The 23,826-nt window shown below is 41.5% G+C and overlaps 1 protein-coding gene across 10 annotated transcripts in view; it reads left to right on the top strand.

Annotated features, from left to right (window-relative positions):
* The window catches only part of ctnnd2b (catenin (cadherin-associated protein), delta 2b), a 160,685-nt gene that overhangs the window by 124,727 nt on the left and 12,132 nt on the right, over window positions 1-23,826 (top strand). For all 10 annotated transcript variants that reach the window (XM_017420860.3, XM_037982054.1, XM_037982053.1 and 7 more), the window contains 5 exons: window positions 3,498-3,711; window positions 13,359-13,545; window positions 18,891-19,008; window positions 19,610-19,792; window positions 23,641-23,814. In XM_017420860.3, coding sequence (XP_017276349.1) covers window positions 3,498-3,711; window positions 13,359-13,545; window positions 18,891-19,008; window positions 19,610-19,792; window positions 23,641-23,814 — 876 coding nt within the window. The remainder of the gene's footprint in view (window positions 1-3,497; window positions 3,712-13,358; window positions 13,546-18,890; window positions 19,009-19,609; window positions 19,793-23,640; window positions 23,815-23,826) is intronic.

The raw sequence follows: 23,826 nt of genomic DNA, 5'->3' as shown, positions 1-23,826 counted from the left end.
TTTTTTTCCCCCCCCCCCCCCCCCCCCCCCCCCCTTCAAGTCTTTCAGTTTGAAAAACATCTAGCCCAGCATTATGGACCCATGAAATCCTCTGCAGCACAGCTTTTTGTTTTGTTGCAGAGACTCAGATAAGAACCGCTCTGATTCCCTGAAAAAAACAAAAAAAATAAAAAGTTTAAGCAAAGAAGCTGTAGCAAGATTGACAAAAAAGGCTGGTAGAAGTAAAAAAACAACAAAATAAAATTCAAAATCTGCCCAACAAGTCATCAAAAGACCATTAATTGAAAATAAAGTCATGTTATTTTTTTTAGTATAGAATAAAATATATATATAAAATTTTTATTATCATTTTTTTTTCATTGCAATTGGAGTTGCAGTTGTTGTCCAGCACAGCAATAAAAATGTAAATTGAGCACACAGCAGGAACACTTTTGCACATGTCTTTTTTTTCAGTCAAGTGTGTTGGCTGCTAACCCTTTTGCATTCTTGTGTGTTGTTAAAGGGATGGTTCATCCATTTTGAAGTGGGGTTCTGTGGGGAAAGTTATAAAGAATTAATATCTTGTCTGTTGTAGATAGCTCTTTGAACAACCTCAGCTTGGATAAAGAGAGTTTTCAGTTAGGACTGATGAGCTCCCTGGTGTTGTTTTCCACATGGATGTCAGCCATTTTGAATAAAAGTCCCCATTTTCCCCATGCCCTTTCCAACACTTACATTTAATTCTCCTGCTGCCCTTGGGTCAAAATGAGCCCTGAGGCCTCAGTTTTAAAACTGATGTAAATCTTCACACTTTCACCTTGCTTTCTTGTGATGCAGCATTTATCTTTAACACGGACACGTGTGATTCGTCAGGATGTTATTTTGCGTGTGCCAAGTTGCCTGAAGGGGCGATCATCCGTCTCTATTCAGGGGAAACTCCATGTGACGTGTGTGTCTCTACGTGATCTCCACCTCACTCCTCATCAGACAGCATTAACTCCTCAATGTGCACACTTCACCCAGCTCTGAATCCAGCTTTGTATTCCTGCTCTCTCTCCCCCTCCGTCCTCCAGAGAAATCATCCCTCAGTGTCCTGCAGGAAACTGCTCCATCTGTCTCCTCAATGTCAACTCGCTTTAGCTCGGTTCGGCTTTATTAGTCCTTATGGAGACGATGGATTTGGGGGGGGAACAATGTTCTTCAAACCGAAATCAGCCGACAGGCATTGAACACGGAAAGAGGGATAAAATGAAAAAGAGAAACTGATGAAGTGTGGTGGTGTGCAGAGCTTGACTGCCAAAACTAGACCCTGTAGGCAAAACATTGTTTCGCCCTTGAGAAAGATGCTTGACTGGTGAAACAGTAGACTGAGGGATATGTATGACCTACTGCTTGAGCGTTGTCCCAGCAAGCAATGTGTTGTTCATGTTATGCATCTACACTCAGGCATACAAACCATATTTTATAGTTCTAGCTACTGAATTAAAGCGATCCCTGCAGCTTTTGTATTCCTGAAGCTCTCTGTCAGCACTATGCAGTGGTTCTGACCAAACTAAGCAAGTTGAACCCAGACTGATACAAACTGATCCATAATGGTTTGATTTGACCAAAAATGCCATGCAGATATATTCATTAGAATTCTCTACATTTTTATTCTATCTATTTTTTCTTGACCATGCTTTGTTGAAGTCAAACACACACTTTCCATAAAGGATACTCATGATTAGCGACATCCGCAATGTGGACTCTGAGCGCTAACAGATTGCGTGAGATCTTTGTTTAAAACTTTGGTAATGACTGTTGGAGTCAGCCCTGTCGCTCTGCTAACATATATCTCATGAACTAATGAATGCATTTAATGAAAATCTCAAAAAATTATCATTGGATGTACATCTATGACTGATTAAATTTAAACTGAACTGACATTAGCAAACACAAAAATAGTTATAACTTAGCCTTTTTTTCAGATACTGGGCTAAAATCTGGTGTGGTAGTAGCTGAAAGTCATCACCATCACATACTTTGAGCACAAAAATATCACATTAAATCCTTATTTAGATCTTTGCCGTGCAAGATGGCAGACAAAATGCATTTCTTCCTTTTTTTTTCCTTTTTTATTTACGTAAATATTACAGACTAAACACGCTTAGATAAATTTTGTATGAGTATTTATTTCAACACACTCCATATCTAACTATTCAGCTTCCCAAGTTTTAGCCGCGGTCATGAAGCAGTGATGTTTTTGCTCCTCGCTGTCATCGTGTGAGCTGTCTCCAGTGTGTTCATATTCATGAACAGAGGCCTCAGTCCTCACAGAAGTTGTAAATCTGGGAGCTCTGAGGGTTGACTCTGAGGGATGACATTTTCACAAATTGGACAGATGCAAAATGGCTGCTAGAGAACAATCTATCCTTGTCTTTGCTGCTGTCATATCATCTGTGCTACTTTCCACTCTTTGGATGTCAAAATAATCGCAGGCGGTCGGGATGCCTGTCAGCCCCCAGCCACAGACAGCTGCAACGTCCTCGAGTCAAACCCAACCACTGACCCTGTTCAGTGCAAGCTTTTGGAAATATTAAGATGAGCTGAGCATGGTGGATCTTTGATTTGTGATTGAGCTCATCCTTTGGCTCCAGACGACTGCTGTAGCTGGGTCTCAGACTTTTTGTTAATCTGCTCTCACTATGGGTCTCTCATTTAACTTGTACCTGCCTTTGTTGCATGGAGGTTGCATTTTGTGGCCCATATTGACAATGTGATGTAACACTCATTTTTACCCTACTCTTTAATGCAATACTGAAGCTACAACTATAAGATTGTCAGTTCAATTTGTTAAAAAAAATCATTACACCGCAATTAAAGGTAACTTAGCCAACAAAAAAGCCAAACATTTCAAGGTCTGAAGTGGGATAATCAAAAGTAACTGGAAGTTACTTTGTCAACTGAGGTGAAGCCACAGCAATTATCCTGCTGGCTGTAAGTTTAATGAACTACATTGTATTTTTTTCTTTGTTTGTTTAACATATCAGTCTCAGTCACATGTCATGTGTAAAAAATATTTGTTGAACAGTTCTCGTTCAGTTAGCGATTTTCAGTCACTATGCCCTAACAATGCAGACTTTATGCTGCTGTACTTTTATCTGAAATGCCAAAAACACCAGTGTGGAGTTAGTGTGCAGTCTGCCACAGTGAAATAAGTCTTGTTGTTTTAATGGAGAGCAGCCAGTCTGCCCTACATTTTGTCTTTGTCTACAGTAAAGAAAAAGCAGCGAGCACTGTGCACAGACGGTTGATCTAGAAAGTGTAGTGATTCTTATTTAAATCATATGTGCATCAAAGTAATGGACTATTTTTTTGTTATTGAAATCCATTATTATTTGTATGTCAAGCTAAAATGTTTGTTTTTTTTAAAGTTCTAACTTCTTAAGCCTAAATTACTTGTAAAACACTAAATAAAAAGGTTGAATCACACCTTTATCTGCCTTTTTAATTTTATAATTGTTTGTTTTTGTTTACAGATACGAAGGCAAGGTGGAATCCAGCTGCTGGTGGACCTGTTGGACCACCGGATGACAGATGTGCACCGCAGTGCCTGCGGAGCCCTGAGGAACCTGGTGTACGGCAAAGCAAACGACGACAACAAGATCGCCCTGAAGAACTGCGGCGGCATCCCCGCTCTGGTCCGGCTGCTCAGGAAGACCACAGACGTGGAGATCCGAGAGCTGCTCACAGGTAAGTCGTGGGTTCGTAGCAGCTTTCCATGTGCCACTAAGAATTTGACACTTTGTGATACGCCGAGTCTTGGATGAAAACACATACAGGTTAAAAGAATTACCAGTTTGGAGCTTTGCTAGTACATTTTTAGTGTTGCTATATACATACTGTACATACATCACATCCTAATCAGCCACGGTGAAAGTGCTCACCTCCTGAGGGAGATGGAGCGATGATAGTGCTAAAAACGGAGCGCCACTCAATTTCGAAACTGATCTACACCCAGAAAACCCCGAGGGACGAAGGAGGATGGGTGAGGAAGGTAATTCCAATTCAGGAACCAAATGAGGAAAAATGGATTTCTCTCAGCGACAGCCACATTTATGAAAACATCTCTGCTAAGGGCCCATAAAGATGATATCTGTCACGCTGCTTCTGAGAGCAGCTGTCAGTTTGAAAGAATACTTATTTCTCAAATCTGCACCAGGTAGGCCCCACCAAAACGCTATGCTTAACGTGTCAAGGCGTGGGCTAAAAAATAAGATCAAGAAGAAAGTAAAGACTGTTTTTTTAAAAAGTGTTTTATTTGCATTATTTCTTTTAGAACTGTGAAAAGCAAGAACATGTTCAACTGCATATTAGAGGAAATGTTTTAAACGGTCTTTATTTGTCTGGCAGTGCAGTTCATTTTAATGTAATGGGTTTTTGATGTGGTACAAAATAACTTACATTTTTTCTGTTTTTACAAATATCAAAAATAGCTCACGGACCTGAAATTGACTCTCAAACAATTACTGGAAGAGATTTCTTCATCAAGACCAAGTTTGATCGAAATAAATGTTCACCTCATCTGTTTAGAGGAAAAAAAAAAGAGAACAAAAAGCTGTTTTTGAAAATTCAGATTTTAAATCTGAATTTGTTTTATTGATCTTAGACAACAAAAAGTGGTGTGCAATTAAAGAAAAGGTGGTAGTGCAGAACTTTTCAAGTGGGGTTCTGTGGAAAGGTTATGAACAAATAATATCTTACCTGTTGTAGATAGTTCTTTAAAGAGCCTCAGTTTGGAGAAATTGTTTCATTTCAACCAGACTGGCAAACCAATGGCTAATCTGAACAGTTTGGATTGCGGCTATCATCAAACCTGGTGCACCTACAGCAGCGATACCATAATATTTCTGCTGAAATAACCTTGTAATGTGAAACTTGGTGTAAAAGTTTATATATATATATATATATATATTATAAAATAGCTTTGGCATGAACTACTTTTTGAGATTTGAGGTGTTTTAAGACAGACTCAATCCTGGGCTCGGAAGCCTTTAGCCTAACAGTCCTATCGTAAAAAAAACTGTTTCTCCAAACTGATGTCAATTAATTAGCTGTCTACAACAGGTAAGATATTATGACTACTACTTTAAGCTTGCTGTATATTTTACATCTAAACTGCCGCAAATCTGACAGAGATCTTGAATATCACAGCGTTTCATTCACAGCAAACTCTTTCCGCACCCCAGATGTTGCCCTTAAACTTGCATCCAGTGTCTGCATCCTTTCCAGCTGCTCTTCACACCTCACGCTGATGTGAAATTCTGTCCGGGGACAAACATTCATCGTCATCGTTCGCTCTAACCATACATTGTGAAGTAGTCCTAACAGGAAAGTGAGAACCGTCCTCATGACTCCCACATACAGGCGGATTTAGTGCAAATTACGGACCACGTGTGCGTCTCTGTACTTGCTTATGTGTGTAGCGGGTCTGGAAAAAAACGGTTTCAAGCCTAACAAAGATGGAAATAAAAAGGGTTTTGTATGCTGTTAGAGTCTTAAGGAAGATTACCATATAAATTAGAGCAGCAATTCAAGGCACGCAGCACAGAAATCCCCTCTGTCACAAATTAATCAGCACAACGACCGACCGGACTCAGACAGACTGCTCTGTTTGCTCTCTTTTCAGTGACCCATAGGAAATATACGCCGACTTTCTCTCTCTCTCTGCAGTTTGTTTTTCATAACTGGCCTCTCATTCTCATCTCGTCCCTCTCTTGTCCTCTTTGCCTTTCACCATTGCCCTGTTTTCACCCGTTTCTCTCTGTATATCTCCAGCCCTGTCTGGCAGCTTCTCTTTGTCTGGTGAGCATTTTGAATCAGAATCACAGCGGGGAGTCAAACTACTTGCTTTGCCACAGCTATAGACTCAGCTGCACACACAAACACACACACACACACACACAAAGACCTGCTCCCATCATCACACACACTCAGGTCGTCTTCTGCTGTTCAGTCTCTTGCCCTCATTTATTTATTTATTATTTTGGTTTAATTACTGACTCTTTTCCTTCGTGTTTACAACTAAAAATGATCATTTGAAAGGAATAAAAAGACGATATAAAACAGCAGATGCACCCTCTGCCTTTGCAGGGGAAATTCAATATGTAAATGCAACATGAATGTTTGCTTTCGGGCTCTTTAACTCTCTAACTTGGTGTCTTAGATTAAAAGCAACTCAGGAGCAGAGACACTCCGACAAACAGCCTTTTCTTATTGAGGAGCCTGTTGTGAGCAATGGCATTTAGTTTTTTCAAGAAAATAAACAAAAAACCCATCTAGAAAGGACTATTTAATGAATTACAGGCTCATACTTTGTTCATCCCGTAGATGTTTGTGACAGACCCACATCAACACTCGTTGCATTTCCCAATTCCCAAATATCTCAACATAACTATTACTTTTATTTCTGATATTTGATCGTTTTTGCATAATGATGTGAATGTAGTGTTAAAGGTGTAGCATTCCTTAAAAGAATGCATTTCACCTGCTGCCTTTCCCACCAGAGATTTAGACTTAAGATCATCTTTTGATGAGAAATGATGGCGTTGTTGCCATTTTGGTCGAAACCTTATCGCCTGCCTTCGCCTTTCATCGATGAATAAGAAATTTTAATGACAACTCAAACAAAACTAAAACATGAGCCAAGCGCCAGGGACCAAGTTCACAAAAGTCTTTATGTATTTCTTAATTACAACATCAATCTGTTATCTTTGTGTTTGTGTGTGCGCACATTGTGGGCAGTTCTGTCAACAGTGAAGGACAAAAGTCAACAATAAAATACAGATGATCACAACAAACAGAACAACAACAACATGTTACAAACCATGAAAGTGTTATTAGGCTGAGGTGTCTGAAGCATATTTATTTTTTTATTATTTGGATGAGTCAGCAGCGTTTACAGACTAATCAGAGTGTTTCCTGAAACGAACACTGAGCTTACTGGCGGGTGTGGGATGTTGTTCGCAGTCTTTCACAATCAGATCAATAGCCCTGGCACACAGAACTGCCTCAGTCTACTTTTTCGGCAGATATTACGGCGATTTGATCCACCAGAAGTACACAAAGAACCACCAAACAGCAGGAGTTATCAGAAGGATTTGTTCACAAAGCAACCTAGCCCCACATTGTCATCCATTTTCTCGTTACTGAGGAGCAACAGCTCATATCTAAACTCCTTAAACTTTATTGCATTATAGTTGAATCTAGTCCCAATCGGCTGCAGACTGAAAGCTGAAAAACAACAGGAAGCTGTGTGCTGATTGGTGGAAACTGCTGGCAGGAAGCAGGAAGAAAAGCCATTTTTTTGATGATCAAGCAAACACAAATATTCTTACAAAGCCTCAAACTTAAAACTGTCATGTAAGAATGCATTTATCGTGTGATGCACAAAGGTTCAACGTTACACGTCACTGTTAATCAAAGTGTTTGGATTTACAGCAAATATAGCAAACCTCTTATGGCTGCTGAGTCTTTTGGGAGCTGGATGGGTTTTGTTTTAGAAGGCCATGAGAAAACCTCCGTTCAAATGTGACACGAGTTCCATTTAACTCAAGTCTGAAGATGTTTGAGGAAAAGGCGAGGCGAAACTGCCGCACAGAGAACTGATAGGTGACATCAGCCCGCTCACAGAGTGTCGCTCTTCTCTCCAACTTCTTTCATCCCTTTTAAACTCTGTGCGCTGTCAGTCGCCGTGGTTTTCACTTGTCATTACTGCGCGGGGTTTGCGTTCTCTCACAGCAGCACAAATCATTGTCAGCCACGTCTGGACTTCTTAGACTGATTGCAGTTCTTTAGAAGACGATGTGGATGCTGTCAGAGTCACAGTGTGACGGGAACTCTCTGCAGTCTGGGCGCGATCCAGTCACAGTGCCCATCAGATTTGGACAAAACAAAGAGATACAGGGTGAGAGCTTTAAAGAAGGAAGGTAAAAAGAGAAAAAATAGTTTTAAGGATTAGAAAAGCTTTTGCCAGTAAATAATAAAAAAAAAAACAGGAAAACAAATTATGAGGAAAAAGTAGAGTCCAAATGTCGTGAATACAGCAGGGAGCTGAACAGTCCTGGGCATCAACGGTTCTGCTGGTCCGTTCACGTTTCTGCTCACACCCGTGCTGTTTTCCGGCCGCTTGCTGATTTCGCAGGTGCGTTCTAACACACGTATTGTAAAGGAAAAAGTCTCATTATGGACAAGGCCTTGGCCGCATCCTCTATTCATAGCACAGCGCCACTTTGGAGTCATTCCAGTGGTGAGACGGTACCTTTTGCATGAGAAATCTCCTGACTGGCTGTCACATTTGAAAAGGGCAGTAGACGTCCGAATCTGTCACTGGAAACGTTTTCCAGCCGCGGAGAACAAGTCAGACGTGCAGACTTTGACAAACAGGACATACATCACGGCTTACACTAAACATGGTGTTATGGAACACAGTTGAGTTTAAAATACACTATTTCTGAATCAATCTGTAGAATACATGTCCAACATATATTTATTCACACAACATGACATTAGCGAGGTCCTAAATGCATATAAGCTGCATGAAATCCAGGCTATTTGTCTTTGTATGTATGTGCATGTGACTTATCTTTTATCTGTCTGTTGGCAAAAAAATCTCATGATTTTTTGGACGGTGAACAGATTTTAAAGAAACTCTCAGGAAGTAATGCCTAGACCTACATCTATAACTGATTAACTTTCGGGGTCAACTCAGTTCGACGTAGCTGCCATAGCTAATTGGCATAAGGTAACACAAATGGATATAACATAAATGGAGCTAAACCTTGGTGTGGTGATAGGTGAGAGTCATCTCCATCACATATTCAGAGCATGAGCAGATCACACAAGAGCTTTGATAATAACTGTTGGAATCAATCTTGTTTGTCTGTTAGCAAAATATCTCGTGAACCAGTGGACAAATTGTAATGAAACTCTTAAAATGTTATCATTGGATGTATATCTACTACTGATTACCTTTTTAGGGTTAAATCAATTCAGGATGCTGCCACAGCTAATTAAGATTAGCAGACACTTAGATGGCCAAAACTCAGTCAGGTCTACAACTATTGAGCTAAAATCTAGTGTGGTAGTAGCTGAGACTCATCCCCAACACATCCTCCGAGCGCCGACAGATCAATTGAGACCCTTATTTAAACTTTAGCAGGCATTACTGCACGACTTCACTGAATGCTGCTTTTTCAATTTCAGTTTGATTTTCTCAGGTGTGTCCATATGGCAAACACACTCACACCGTGCTCCATTCACCTCATATGAGCTGCCATTCAGCTGCTTCAGCATTGACTGCGAGAGCAACGCAGAAAAAAAACAAACAAAAAAAATCTGACGTTTCCTCTGAGGTGTTCAGAGGACTCATCTTCCTCCCACACAGTGGAGCAGAAGGCAAGTGATGTATGCAGCGTCGGTAAGAAGAGACACAAAGACTCAGTGACGTGCTCAAGGTCAAACCTCCGCTGTGGATCGTTTAAAGGGGCCTGTCCACAAAACTAACCTGTACACAAGCAGCTCCTGGGGGTAATTACACAGTTTTTATGGCACACTGTAATTAGACGTCTGCTGATAAAAGGCTTGTTGAGACCCAACAATGGTCGTGTTTGTATTTTATGGATTTTCTTTTAGCTGGGATTTTAGTGCAATGATTATATACTGTACCAGGCAAGGGGGGACATTTCTTAGCTATATGCTTAATTATACATAATAGAGTAACAGCAGTGTGTCACATTTGATCAAATCCTCATCTTTCTTGTGTGGGGGGAAATAATAATTATGTTTTGTTACTTAAAGTGAAGATGGCACAGGAGTGCAAATTTTGTGAAAAGTTTCATATATATATGGCGGTCCAACTTACTATGTGGGAAGCAAACTGTACAAATTGAGGTGTATAGAACAAAGAGACATGCTGCAATGCCCTAGAAAGAGAAAGCTGACAGGAGGGGGGGGGGGTGAATCCAAGCACACCGTAAATCAGAGAAGGGAAATGGCATCAAAGATAAAGAGAAATAGCCAACGTGTTCGTTTCCCCTCCCTCTCTTTAACGGCGCGCTCACAACCTCCTGCTGCCACTCATGATGTAAGGCTGAGGCAATTAACCTCCTTCATCTGTCACACACTCATGGCTGAGCGCGCGTGCGCGTGCGCGTGCGCGTGCGTGTGCGTGTGCTGTAGCTCTCAGCGTTTGCGTACGTTCGTGTTCGTTAGCGAGGCGGCAGCATCACGGAGCGTATGTGCAGACGGCTTGTGTGTTTGTGCATCTGATCAAAAAAAAACAAAAAAAACCCCACTGCCTTTCACCTCAGGGAGATGATGTCATGCACTTGACAATAAGTGGTGATGCTGGCGAACAGCTGACTTTTCTCAAGATAGTCAAAAAAATAGAAAGAAAAAAAAGCAACTCACAACTCATCTCTGTCCTGCAGCTGCAGCGTGACATCATGCTTTGCGTTTTCACTCGCAAGAAATCGGCTTATTACCTACTGAACCAGTCATCTAGTAATTTCTGTTTCTACTCAGAAGGAGAACCGCCTATTTTCTTTCTTGTTGACTGCAGCTATAGGAGGAGCAGGAGCTTGGTGGGCAGTCTCATAATCCTGAGGGTTGCGGGTTCGAGCCCAGGTTGCGTCAGGAAGGGCGTTTGGTGTAAAGCAGTTGCCAAATCCTCACGTGGGTTCGCCTCGCTGGGGCGTCCCCTGCAGGAGGGAGCAGCCGGAGGATAGAAAGGAAGGACGGCTTGACTACACATATAGATCTTTCGCTAAGAAGCTTTTCTCAAATCAGAAAAGGCTGGAACAATAGAAACTTTAAAGTCTTTGTCAGGCAGTTTGCATACAAAAAACTAAACTGAGAAGGGTTCCAGATACAGCTGTAAAGGCTCTGCGACTCTTTTTCAGAGAAAACGTGTCTCGCAAACAAGTTCAAAATTCCTGCGACACGCGAGGAAACGGAGAACTCCTCGTGAATGCTTTGAGACATTTTTGTCACAGCCCGGCGAGAAACTATCTACTGTGTCGAGTTTCAATCAAGGTGTGAGGAATTTACTGAAATGTTTGGGTCCTGCGTTTCTTAAACTATTCACAGGAATTTGCATGCTTGTATTAAACTACCTTACCATTTTGGAGGACTTTCATTGCTTTAAGTTCAAGGAGCTCAAGCCTGAAGTGGGAACTTATAAGCCCTGATCTTTCAGACGACACTCTATCAGTAACAGGTGATTAAGACACAAGTGAACACTTTGCAAAACATTTGCCAAGCACTGCAGTAGAGACACCTTCCAGCGCAAAGACCAGCTTCTCTGATCTCGTCACACAGTTGAAGCCTGGACCGGGATCAGACAAATCAGTCTTCTGGGTTTTTTTTACCAGTGATTCCCAATTCTAGCCCTCGAGGAACACTATCCTGCATGTTTTAGTTGTTTCAATTCTATTCAGCAGGTCTTCAAGTTCTGCAGAAGCCTGTTAATCACTCACTCAAGTCAGGTGTGTCAAAGCAGAGGAACAACTAAAACATGCAGGACAGGAGTTGGGAATCACTGTTTTTAGGACATAGCATTTGCAGCAAATTTGGAAAAACCTCCCTCAAAATGAAGGCAGTCATGGCGCTGCTTTTCTGTTAGTGCTCACCAAGTAATATTTTCTAGCTGTTTTCCACGTCCCTGAGATGCTCTCCTGCAGCCTCACCAGGTTCTACGTGCCCTCCGTGGCACAACTCCCTTGAACTGTGAGAGGAGATATAGCTATATATATAGGTTGTAGCCCTGGTTTGATGCCAACGTGGCCTGTCCTACTTCAAATTCTTGACGAACCTGCCTCGTGATGCATGGGCTCAACGTCATGGATATGCTGTAAATGTTTGACATATGGGAAGCCCACTGCGTTCCCAACAACACCCCTGAGGACCTCACTAAGATCTCGCAAAGAGCAATGCTCTTTCCGGCTGATTTTTAAAAAAAATTTTTGTTGTTTTATGTCATAGCGGGGTCGTCATCCAGCGTGAAAGGGGGTGCAACGAGGCCGAAGACATGTCCAAACATCTGATGGGGGTTCAATTTAATTTGTCAAGGGGCTTAAACACTGAAGCACGTCCACACACAAACAGATAACAGCTGTAATTACACAGTTGTTGTCCAGCTGAGGGCGAACAACACCGCGCTTAAGAGAGAAAACCTTATTTCAAACACACACTCCGATCTGAGGATAGGATGTTTTACCACTCCAGCTGTAATTGCTACCATAAAGAAGGGTCGTAGATACGTGCAGATACCGATGGACACTCAAATACACAAACATATAATTACACGAGTACATAGATCAGGACACAGTCACTTTGCAAGAGGAAGGTCAGCAGGAATTATGAGGCGCCGTGTGTGTAGCTCTTCAAGGTTACCCCAGACGGAGCGCACAAGTGTGTATTTATAACCACTCAGGAAATCCAAGTCTTTCACAGCAAAATACCGTTATTTGTCTCTTACCCTCTTTGTCCTGTTCTTAAAAAGGCTCAAGTTTGTGTATGTGTGTGTGTGAGTGTTTGTGTGTGGGGTGGGTTGTGGGGATATTCTCCAGAGGAGAAGAGTTTTTGTCTATTCCGGTAACTGTGTGTGTGTGTGTGTTGGCTGACAGGGGGAAAAAAAAGAGTGGACAGTAATTGGTAGGCAGGAGAAAACTCCACTTTCTTGGTTGGCTGGTCACCGAATGTTGAATTCAGGAGAGAATTAAAAACAGTAACTAAAAAAAAAAAGAGTTTTTTTTTTTTTTTTTAAATCTGTTATTTAGAGCTGCACAACTGTGGCGTAAAGAGATAAATAAGAGATGAGGTTTTCTGAAACAAAAACCTGTAGCAATCGGAGGTGTTTTAATACTGCATGCAGGTGTCGCTCATTAAACCATCGAAGTGTTCGTGTCTGTATGTGCGTCCCCCTCGTCTCGAGCCTGCAGCGGTGCGTTTATGAATGGAGACAAACACACAAAGCTTTGCTGAGTTTATGAATGATATGATCCGGGAGCTGTCCAGTTGTAGTTTGACACAATGACTAAATAAAACAAAAAACAGCATTATAAAAAAATGGAAAATACATATTTAATGTCTTTGATTCATTGCTGTTCCTACTGATATGACTTTAAAATGGCCGTCTGCACTAAAACAATAACAGTGTGTTTGTCTGTGACTGCTCACTGAAACCTACTAAATATTTCAGTGTTTTATTGCCTGGAGTTGCCTTTGTGTCTGTTTTCCTTCCTGTCTACTGCTTCGTTTTTTGTTTTTTTTTTTGTATTTTTTTTCCCCCCTCCGTCTCATCAGCACCGCCTTCTCGCGCTCTGCCTCTCTGTCCGCAGGTGTTTTGTGGAACCTGTCGTCCTGCGACGCCCTGAAGATGCCAATCATCCAGGACGCCCTGGCCGTGCTGACCAACGCTGTGATCATCCCCCACTCGGGCTGGGACACGTCCCCGCACACGCAGGAGGACCGCAAGCTGCACCTGCACTCCTCGCAGGTCCTCCGAAACGCCACGGGCTGTCTCCGGTCAGTGTTCCACCAAGGCTGCACTCAGCCGAGTTATTATCGCCCACCACTAGAAGCCGAAAGGCAGGCGGTAAAGTTTGTGTCTGTCTGTTAGCGAAATACCCCAAAAACTGCTGCATGGATTTTAATGAAACTTGCATAAAATAAGCACTGGATGCAGCTCTACTGCTGAATAACTTTTGGAGTCAACCTGATTCAAGATGGCTGCCTTAGCCAACTGACCTTAAAAACACAAAAATGTCTAGAACTTTATCGATTTTACAGATACTGATCTAAAATTTAGTATGCTATTAGCCGAGACTGATCCCCAATACATATTCTAAGCACTAACAGATTACACAACATCGTTGTTTAAAGTTTTGCTATTAAATATTTGGCGTCAGCTCTGTTAGTCTGTTAGCAAAATATCTCATGAACCACTGCACAGATTTTTATGAAGCATTCAGGAAATAAACTTTAGGTATACCTCTAGACGTGATTAAATTTTGGAGTCAACACAATTGAAGATGGTTGCCACAGCCAACTGACCTTAAACAACACAAAAACGGCTATAATTCAATCCGTTTTGCAGATATTGAGCTAAAGTTTGATGTGGTCGTAGTTGAGAGTCATTCACAACACATGACTCTGAGATTCAATGAACTTAAGCACGACAGGCGGCTGGCGGTACGATTTCCTTCAGTTTTATCTGTTTCAGCTGTTAATAAACAGTATTTTACCGTCAAACGTCCAAACAACAAAGAAAAAAAAAAGTCCTACTTGGATCCGAACTGTCAGATATTTTTAGCCTGACTTCAGTGTTATTTTTACCACCCTACAGACAGAAACTGAAAACCTGAGCTGAATTAGGATGAGTCACCGTGCAGCTGTTCACTTTCTCACTTCAGTTGCACAGTACAGTCCGAAAGGAAGGGACACTTTCTCCTTCTTCTTCTTTTTCTTCTTCTTCTTCCTGTTTTGATCCTGTTCTCCAGCATGGTGGATATACAATGGAGCAAAGACTTTTACGTGACAAAAAGAAACGCAGATAAATACACAAATAACTCAGAAAGGGACAGGCTTTGAACATCCGGATTTAAACTTTTTTTTTTTCTACCGAAGATTCAAATTCAGTTTAAGTAGTGCCACCCTTGAAAGGATGATCTGTTGAAAAGGGGTTGTGTTGAAAGGTTATGAACAATTAATATCCTACCTGTTGTAGATACAGCTCTTTGAACAACCTCATTTTGGAGAAATAACGTTTAATTTCGACCAGATTGATGGCCTAACATTTAACCAAAGCTGAAGCGAATTGTTGACGTCTTCAAACAACTCCAATCCTAAAAGTTTAATTGCGGTCCATGCAATTACTATTTTATAAACCTTTTTGCATTTCATGCTTATTTACAAAAATCGTAAGCCTTTCTGGTGCAGCCTGGGGCACGTTCTGCAGGAATATCATTATATATATGCTGGCATAACTGTGTATTATAAAAAAAAAAATTGATCTAAAGGCTTAAAAAATTGCGTTTTGCATGACATTTATGAAAAAATAGATGTTTAGGATTGCAATAATCCGCTTTGGTGTGTGCACCATGTGATTAGCTGTTAGCTTGTCTGTCCAATCAGAGTTAAACCGAGGTGTCTACAACAGGTGAGATACTATTTATTTATATCCTTTCAACAGAACCCCACATTTAAACGAGCTGAACTTTTTTTAGCAACCTTTAGCTCTCTAACCTTTAGCAGTCGAGCACTGTTGATAAATTTAAAGAGCCTATACTAATAAAATAATTCACCTAATTAAAAAATCATCCAGTCCAATCATCTCAATAAACATTTGTTTTCTTAAAGAAAAACAACAACAAAAAAAAATAACATTGTTTTTTTTTTAAATTATTATTATTTGTGTGTGATACTGGCATTAATTTGCGCGGCTCATTTCACTAATTAGGAATATAAAGTGCAAGAGAACAAGAAGCAGAGATAATTACAGCACGTTTGATAATGGCGGTGTCAGGCTAACCCCACAGACTAATACATCATCTGCCGCCATAATTAAAGTGTTTGTGTGTGACAATGTGCTTGTGAATAAACGTGATCACTATATATTTTTTTTACCTCATTTTGTCCTTTTCATGCATCACTATTAAGCTTGTTGTGTTTGACCAGATCCAGGATATGTAGAGGTAAAAATGTGCTCCTGTAGGATCTGGTCAGGGTTAAAGGTCATGTTTGGAGTCAGAGCTTTTACATTTTTTAGTCTGGGGACAACCTCATAATATTTATTTCAGACTAATAATTTTCTGCAGTTATAAGTCTTATGTAAATGCAACCGTAATGTGTGAGATTATTAATTTTTTATTTCATATTTATACTTTTTTTTTGAGTTATTTGTTTTCCTTGAGGATTCTTGAAGGAAAGCATATTGCCCGCTGCATTGCATGCCAAAATTTTAAACAAAGATGTCTTCTGAGCTCCTAGTGCTTGGATTATTTGTAAGGCATAATTCCCAACTACTACCACGCCTGGTTTTCGCTCCATATCTGTAAAATGGACTGAGTTATAGTCATTTTGTGTATGCGAAAGTTGATTAGGTGTAGTGGCCATTGTTGCTTGGGTTGACTCAAAAGGTTTTTCAGTTGTACATGTACATTCAGTAATTACTTTCTGAAAGTTTGAATAAAATCCATCCAATTGTTCATGAGATACTTTGCTAACAGACAGACAGGGATTACTCGAAGAGCAACTACCAGAATTACAAACAAAAACTGTGCACAATCTGTTAGCTTTTAGAATATATGTTAGGGCTCAGTCCATATCAAATTGTAGCTCAATATCTTTAACGCTGATTGAATCACAGCCATGTTTGTGTTTGCCAGCGTTGATTAGCTGTGGAAGCCATCTTGAATCAGGTTGACCTCAAAAGTTATTGAGTTGTAGATGTACATCCAATAATTACTTTCTGAGCATTTCATCACAATCTGTCCACTTGTTTATGAGATATTTTGCTAACAGACAAACCCACATACACACAGACTCAGGCGGTTACATGATTGCTGACTTTTCATGTATCCATTGCAGCTAATTTATCACTGCTGACAAGCAGAACATCAGACGTATCTGAGCTTCTTTGCCCACTGCATATAATACTTTACTGATCTAAGCATCTAAACAAACATAAAAAAAAAGGTTTATCTGGAAGCAAGCTTTAGCAATAGCTCCAGCATTTAGCGCTACATTAGCTAAACTGTCAAAATGTCCCAAACGTCCGTTGATGTTGCTTAGTAATTCAGTAACTGCTGGATGGGAAAACGAGCCACTGTTTCCTAACAAGTGGACTATAAAGGAGGGATTATATGATAGCTTTGTGCTCAAACCGGGGTTCTGCTGCTGCAGAGAGCCCCGCCTGCCCACACACACACACACACACACACACTTCTGATAGGTCTGAGACTTAAAAAGCTGCAATAAAAGTTTATGTCGAAGCTCCCCAGCATCTTGTTTTCCGCCACCAGAAGAGGCTTCAGCCCCCGAAAGAACGCTGATTAAATTTTCAGCACTGCGCTGCGGTTTACGACTTTAGGATATGTCATAAACGCCCCCCAAAAAATCATCCATTAAGTTGACAAAAGTGGCAACAAAGTGCATAATTAATGTTCCTTAAGCGCTAGGTGGTTTCACAGACAAAGTTTTATGTCTGTTTGATGTCTTATGGTGAAATTCCTCCAGTTTAGTCTGAAGACAGGTCAGCTACATGCTGGGTATTTTTACTACTGCACACCACCGGCGATCATGATTTTGCCTGGTCTTTTTTTTTTTTTTTGGTAACAAAATATTGCATGAACCAGTGGACAGATTTGATTGAAACCTCTTGGAAGCAACTGTTGGATGTTTACTTTTGCAGCCAACCCAATCCAAGATGGCTGCCAGAGTCAGCTGACTTCAGAGTGCACGTAAACGTCTCTAAATCAGTCAGTTTTAGAGATAGCGTGCTTAAATTCCATGGGTTTGCAGTCAGGAGTCAGCCACGAGACCTGATACAAGTTAGCCTTAACTATGGGAGTCAACCCTGTTTGTCTGTTAGCAAAATATGTCATACACCATTGAAGAGATTTTATTGAAACGCTAATCAACATTGCCCTGCACGAAAATGGCTGTAACTCAGTCTTACTGATAGCGAGCTTGTTTTGTTGGGGTAGAAACTGTGAGTCAGTGACAACACATGCTCTGAGCGTGACATCGTTCGGTATCGCGTGAGATCGGGTCGTAACGTTTACAACTCCCATCATTTCTGTCTAAAACTGCGGCGTGAAAAGCAGCGGGCGATGTGCAGTCCTGCCTCTAGGTCGACGCGTCTTTCACTGTTGGTCATCAAACCTTGAATCGTGAAGTCGAAGATTTCCAGACTATAACAATAAACCCACCTTTAAAAAAACCACAAAACTGTTCCTTCAGGTCTTTTTACTTCTTAAATCTGGTTTTGAGTTTGTCAGTTTTATAATTATTTAAAAGTTATAAGCTTGTTAGTTTGTTTGCCTGACTGCAGCGTCTGTACTAACAGACTAATACTCCACAAACGTGAAAACGGACACATCTAGCACAGCAACGCGGGCGGGTGTTTTGAAGGTGTGTGTGTGTGTGTGTGAGAGATAACTCTGAGTGGCTCAGCTCCCTAAACTCAAAGAGCTAATTCATCTTTCTCACGCCTCGTTAGGGAATGCTGGGAGTCTGATTAAAGATTGAATATTTCATGGCGGGTTTATATCGCCGGCCACCTGCTCTCTCCTCCTCTCGCGCCGTCCCTCTCCCATTATTATCCTCGGTTTTGAGATGTCTCTCCCTCTTCCTTTCTCCCTCTTCCTTTCCCCCCCCCCACCTTTAGTCTCTCTCTCTCTCCCCAGTTCTTCTTCTCTTCGCTCGTGCCGGACCTCCTTTATCCCTTGTCTCTTCGTGGCTCGCCTCGCCGTCTCTTACTTTGGTGATCACGTTGTCCCTCTGCCATCTCTTTGCTTTTGTTACACTCTTCGTGTGCTCGTACGTCCTTGTGCCAGCTGACAAGGAGACGTTCCTTTTCATGCAGTAAAAAAAATAAATAAATAAATAAAAGGCAGATGTGCCAGAAATTTTACAGCAAATAAAACGGAGCATGTGTAGCCCGATATCGTGCACAACGTTAGTTTCAGAGTTTGACCGAAATGCCTGCATGAGCTGATCATAACAGAGGCAGCAGGTGATGTGTATTCTTTCAAGGAATACTAGGCCTTTAATATTTTTAATGAGGTGTGTGTGTGTGTGTGTGTGTGTGTGTGTGTGTGTGTGTGTGTGTGTGTGTGTGTGTGTGTGTGTGTGTGTGTGTGAAACAGGAATGTGAGTTCCGCTGGAGAGGAGGCTCGGAGGAGGATGAGGGAGTGTGAGGGCCTGACTGACGCTCTGCTCTACGTCATCCAGACCGCTCTGGGGAGCAGCGAGATTGACAGCAAGGTAAAACACACACACACACACACCTATACACACACTGTCTTCCTCTTTTCTACACAGGCTGGATCAAGTTTCTGGTCCACATGCACAAACAATATTCTACTCATTCTCCTTATTTAACACAAAGCTCAGTTTAGCAATGTTTTTTTTTAAAATGTGTGGTTTTATTAGCTTTAGCTTTTAAAATAGCAATGAATCAAGCTGTTTCATAAATAATTCCGAGCTCCTCAATGATGCAAGATGGTGGAATATTATTATTAAAACCAAATGGTGAAACAGGACTATAAACAGCGAGAGTCTTGGGTGTGTGTGTGTGTGTGTGTGTGTGTGTGTGTACATGCATCTAAGTATGTTTGATTAGTCACTGCTGTTTGTGTTTGTTGTGAGTGGAAGCTCGTCACCAGAAGATGTAAATTTTTCTTTTTTAATCTGCAGAAATCCTCCACACGAGGAGTCTGTGACTGTTGGCTGCGCAGCCACTCACAACAAAAGGATTAGTGTGCGTGTGTGTGTGTGTGTGTGTGTGTGTGTGGTTGGTACTGTTGCTTCCCTCTCGTCTCCGTCTCCCTCTGTCTGACGTTCTCTCTGACCTTCTCTCCTTCAGACTGTGGAGAACTGCGTGTGCATCCTGAGGAACCTGTCGTACCGCCTGGCTGCGGAGACGTCTCACAGCCAGCAGGGCGGGTCCGAGGAGCTGGACGGCCTCTTGTGCGACACCGGCGGCAAGGACACCGAGAGTTCGGGCTGCTGGGGCAAGAAGAAGAAGAAAAAGAAGGGGCACGACCAGGTGAGCCACCTAAATCAAGTTTTTTCTCGCTTTTTCTTGCGTTCTGAATCCCTCTCTTTAGCAGCAGCTTCTCGTGGTGGATTAGGACAATGAGGACAAGTTTCTGAACAGAACTCTGATCAAACGCCACACAGCCGATGGCCTGTGAGCTGCAGGGCTCAGTTTGTCTGCAAACAAGTGTTTATTTATTCATGAGTGTCTCCCGAGTTCCTCCAGACTTTTTCTGCTTGTGAAACTTTTATTCTAAAGCCCGGTTGATGTGCTCTCCAAAGTGTAAGAAAACGAATGGACGCTGGCTTCTGCTCGCATTCAGTGCGCATGTAACTGAAGAGGCAAGTTAAAAAGTCTTCGGCTTTGACTGAAAACTTTGGATCTGGACCAAACGGCTCCACATTATGAATTAAATACGTAACAGGCGTACGCTTGGCTGATGTAACACCTGTGTAATTCAGTGTTTGCTCAGAGGGTGAAAAAAAAAACTTGACTGTGTTTGCATAAATATAAGTATCTGCATATTGAGTGGGAATGCTACAAAAGCAGGTAAAAGAAACAGGTTTGCAAATTAATGAAGCTGAGGCTGTAATAAAAAAAAGAAGTAGCATCTCTCAGTCGAACGCATATCACCTGTCACATTTTTAGACAAGGATCTTATATGATCAGCTCAAAGTGTGTGTTGGGGATAAGTCTCAGCTACTCGCACACCAATTTTTTGCTCAGTGTCTCTTAAATCAACTGTGTTATTTCTATTTTTTGCGTTTGCTAAGGTCAACTGGCCGTGGCGGCCACATTCAATTGGGTTGACTCAAAAATGAATCGGTTGTTGGTGTGCACCCAACGATTACTTTCTGAGAATTTCATTTAAACTTGTCCAGTAGTTCATGAGATATTTTGTTAACACACAGACATGGTAGACTCCAACAGTTATTGGCAGAGTTTTCAACAAAGATCTCATACAACCTGTTTGCGCTCAGAGTATGTGTTAAAGAAGACTCCCGGCTATCACCACACCAAATTTTAGCTCAATATCTGTAAAATTGATTGACCTAGAGTCATTTTTTTGTGTTTGTTAAGGTTGACAGGCTGTAGCAGCCATTTTGACTCAGACTGACTCCAAATGATAATCAGCTGTAGATCTACATCAAATGATTACTGTGTGATAGTTTCATTAAAATCCTTCCAGGGGTTTATGGGACTTTTTCTGGCTTATTAATCTCATTTAACTTTTTTTTTTCTTTTATATGTGTTTTAAGTATTATTTAGCTTCAGATTTTCATGGTTCAGTATCAGGTACGTTCCATGTTCGTAGTTCTTTGTCTTGCTGAGCAGATCTAAACAGAAAACACAGTCGTACTTGTACTTACCAGGTACATACCCGGTAAGTACCTATCCAGTAAGCACCAGGTTTACCCTATTAGTATGAGATACATACACGGTGAGTACCAGGTAAGTAAGTACCATGTATGTACCTCATACATAACTCATGTGCCAGGTTTCATCCCTATCAGTACCACTTAAGTACCTGTTAAGTACCCAGTAGGTACTAGGCTGTATTACATATTTCTACCACTTTGTCTCTTGCTTATGATTGTCCTGTCTTTTCACATGAATTTTATATTTTATAACATTTTAATGAATGCAATAAAAAAAAAAAAAGAAAACGTCTTTACTCACCATGTTAGTATTTAGTTAGTTTTGAACTGGGGGTCATTACACATTTAAATTGTTGTGTGTAAATGTGCAGGCAATCATAATTATTTACATCTTCGCTGTAAAACGATTAAAGTTTCAGTCTGGAAGGGAGCTCTGTTCTGTCTCCTAAACCTTTGTTCGGTTTTCTTTCTGTTGTTCTAAAGATTGTCAGTGATTTTTTTAAGAGCTTTTGTTTATCACACTTCTGTGTATTCTAAATTTACATTCGCTATTTATATCCTCATCAACGCGATCTGTAGCATGATTTTAAAGCAGCGCAAGTCTCTCATTCCTTTAATGGCAAACCAAGTCCCGTTTTTTTTTGTATGTGCTGTGTTCAGGCTCAAAAATATTAAGCTGATTCACCATTTTTTTTTTCCCCCTGAATTTCCTGAGCCCCATCCTCCTCTAACGACCAGAAAGAGCGAGCTCTCCGAGGTTCCTGAATTGGCAGAAACCAATCGGCTGCCTCGGAGACTAATAAGCAATCAGCATCACATTCTGCTCGAGTGGAGGACGTCTTTTACCACTTCCAGTGAAGCTGTGCCGATTGAAAACCCAACACTTCCGGTGGATCGGAATGCGTGAATCGCTCATCAGCCCCGCAGGCGCCTTTTTTTTTTTCCTTTTTCCCACCAAGCTTCTAGCAAAGAAGGAGACGCACAAAAAAATAATAAAAATAAAAGTTTCAATAACCAGGCCTTTACCTCACCTCAGAGTTGTATTTTCTAGAGCAGCGAACTCTGTCTGTTCCCAGGGAGATGAAAAGAGCTGAAAGCCAAACCTGAAATCAGATTGTAGAAGGACAAGTCATAACCTCTCGGAACAATAACCGAAACCTTTCGATCACTCCCTGCTCCTCTGTCTGTGTGTCTCCACTCCAGTGCAGCTGTGGACGATTACCGTGAAGCAGCCATTAGGGAGCACGTTGAAGAGGACAAAACTCTATCAACTGTTGGGGCCAATTAGACGAGAGGAGAGGAAATCCAGGAGGGAAAAGAGGCTATAGTTGCATTTGAAAGACTCACAGAAGCCGAGGAATACATCATTTGTGGACAACCTTGTGCAGCTTTCACACATCAGCTCCGATTAAGGCCCCACACATAAAAGAAGACGTGAAAATAGCATTATTTTAGAATAAAACTAAGTGATTTCTTTAACAATGGCATCAATTAGTATGTGGACGGGATGTCAGCAGACATATAAAGTGAACAAAAAGAAGCTAGAACGTAATCGTAACGTAGCATGAAATACTGCTGACTTTTTTTTCAGCACGACGCTGACTCACGTGACACTTACGCATTCATGCGTGTACACAGTAAAATATAAACAAATGTGACACCAGGCAGGGACAGACAGGGAGGTGGAGGAGCGGCGACCAGAGGCAATATAAAAATTAAATTGCCCGTCACCTCGCATGTCAAAGTTTTAAGTAAAAATATTGTGCAATCTGTTAGCGCGCAGAGAATGAGTTGAGGATGACTCTCAGCCACTACCATGCCAAATTTTAGCTAAATATCTGCAAAACTGACAGAGTTATAACAATCTTGGAGTTTACTATGATTGATTAGCTGTGGCAGCCATCTTAAATCAGGTTGACTCTAAAAGTTAATGAGAAGTAGATGGACATTCAATGATTACTTTCTCCGAGTTTCATTACAATCTGTCTGTTGGTCTATAAGATATTTTGCTAACAGACAAACACATGAACACACACAAGCAAGTACTTGATCTTCTGCCTTTTATTCTGGATTGTTTCTTTTATTTTCCAGTTTGTGATAAACAAGTATGAGAGCAGCTATGGACAGATGAAAGTGGAGCTCAGCAGCAGCAAGTTTAATTTAATTTAATCAGCAGCTCCTCTGCAACGCTGCATCTCCTCCTGCCCTCGTGTGCTGTGTGCCAGCAGACAGCTCCGATTTATTGTGGTTATAGGAAGGCAAACGTGTATGCACATCAGGATGCCTCGTCAGTGCAGGAGGAAAATGTCAGATTTCCGTTGCACGGGAGATAAAATGTTACCTTCTTTCTGCACTGCTCCTGAATAATAACTGCTCTTCCTCCCGTTTCCTCTGTTTGCCCCCGCCGGCCCTCAAGCGTCACCTCATGCAGAATTCACAAATGCTCCGCCATTCAGAACCGTGTCTTCTCCTCCGCAGTGGGACGGCGTCGGCCCGTTTCCAGATTTGGCCGAGCCCCCGAAAGGCATCCAGATGTTATGGCACCCCACCATCGTCAAGCCCTACCTCACGCTGCTGTCTGAGTGCTCCAATCCAGACACCCTGGAGGGAGCAGCTGGGGCTCTGCAGAACCTGGCTGCTGGCAGCTGGAAGGTAAGAGCTTGG

This window comes from Kryptolebias marmoratus, linkage group LG20 (assembly GCF_001649575.2).
Source record: "Kryptolebias marmoratus isolate JLee-2015 linkage group LG20, ASM164957v2, whole genome shotgun sequence".
NCBI classification, from domain to species: domain Eukaryota; kingdom Metazoa; phylum Chordata; class Actinopteri; order Cyprinodontiformes; family Rivulidae; genus Kryptolebias; species Kryptolebias marmoratus.
The sequence above is the reverse complement of the archived record's forward strand: the minus strand, read 5'-3'. Positions and strand labels throughout refer to the sequence as shown.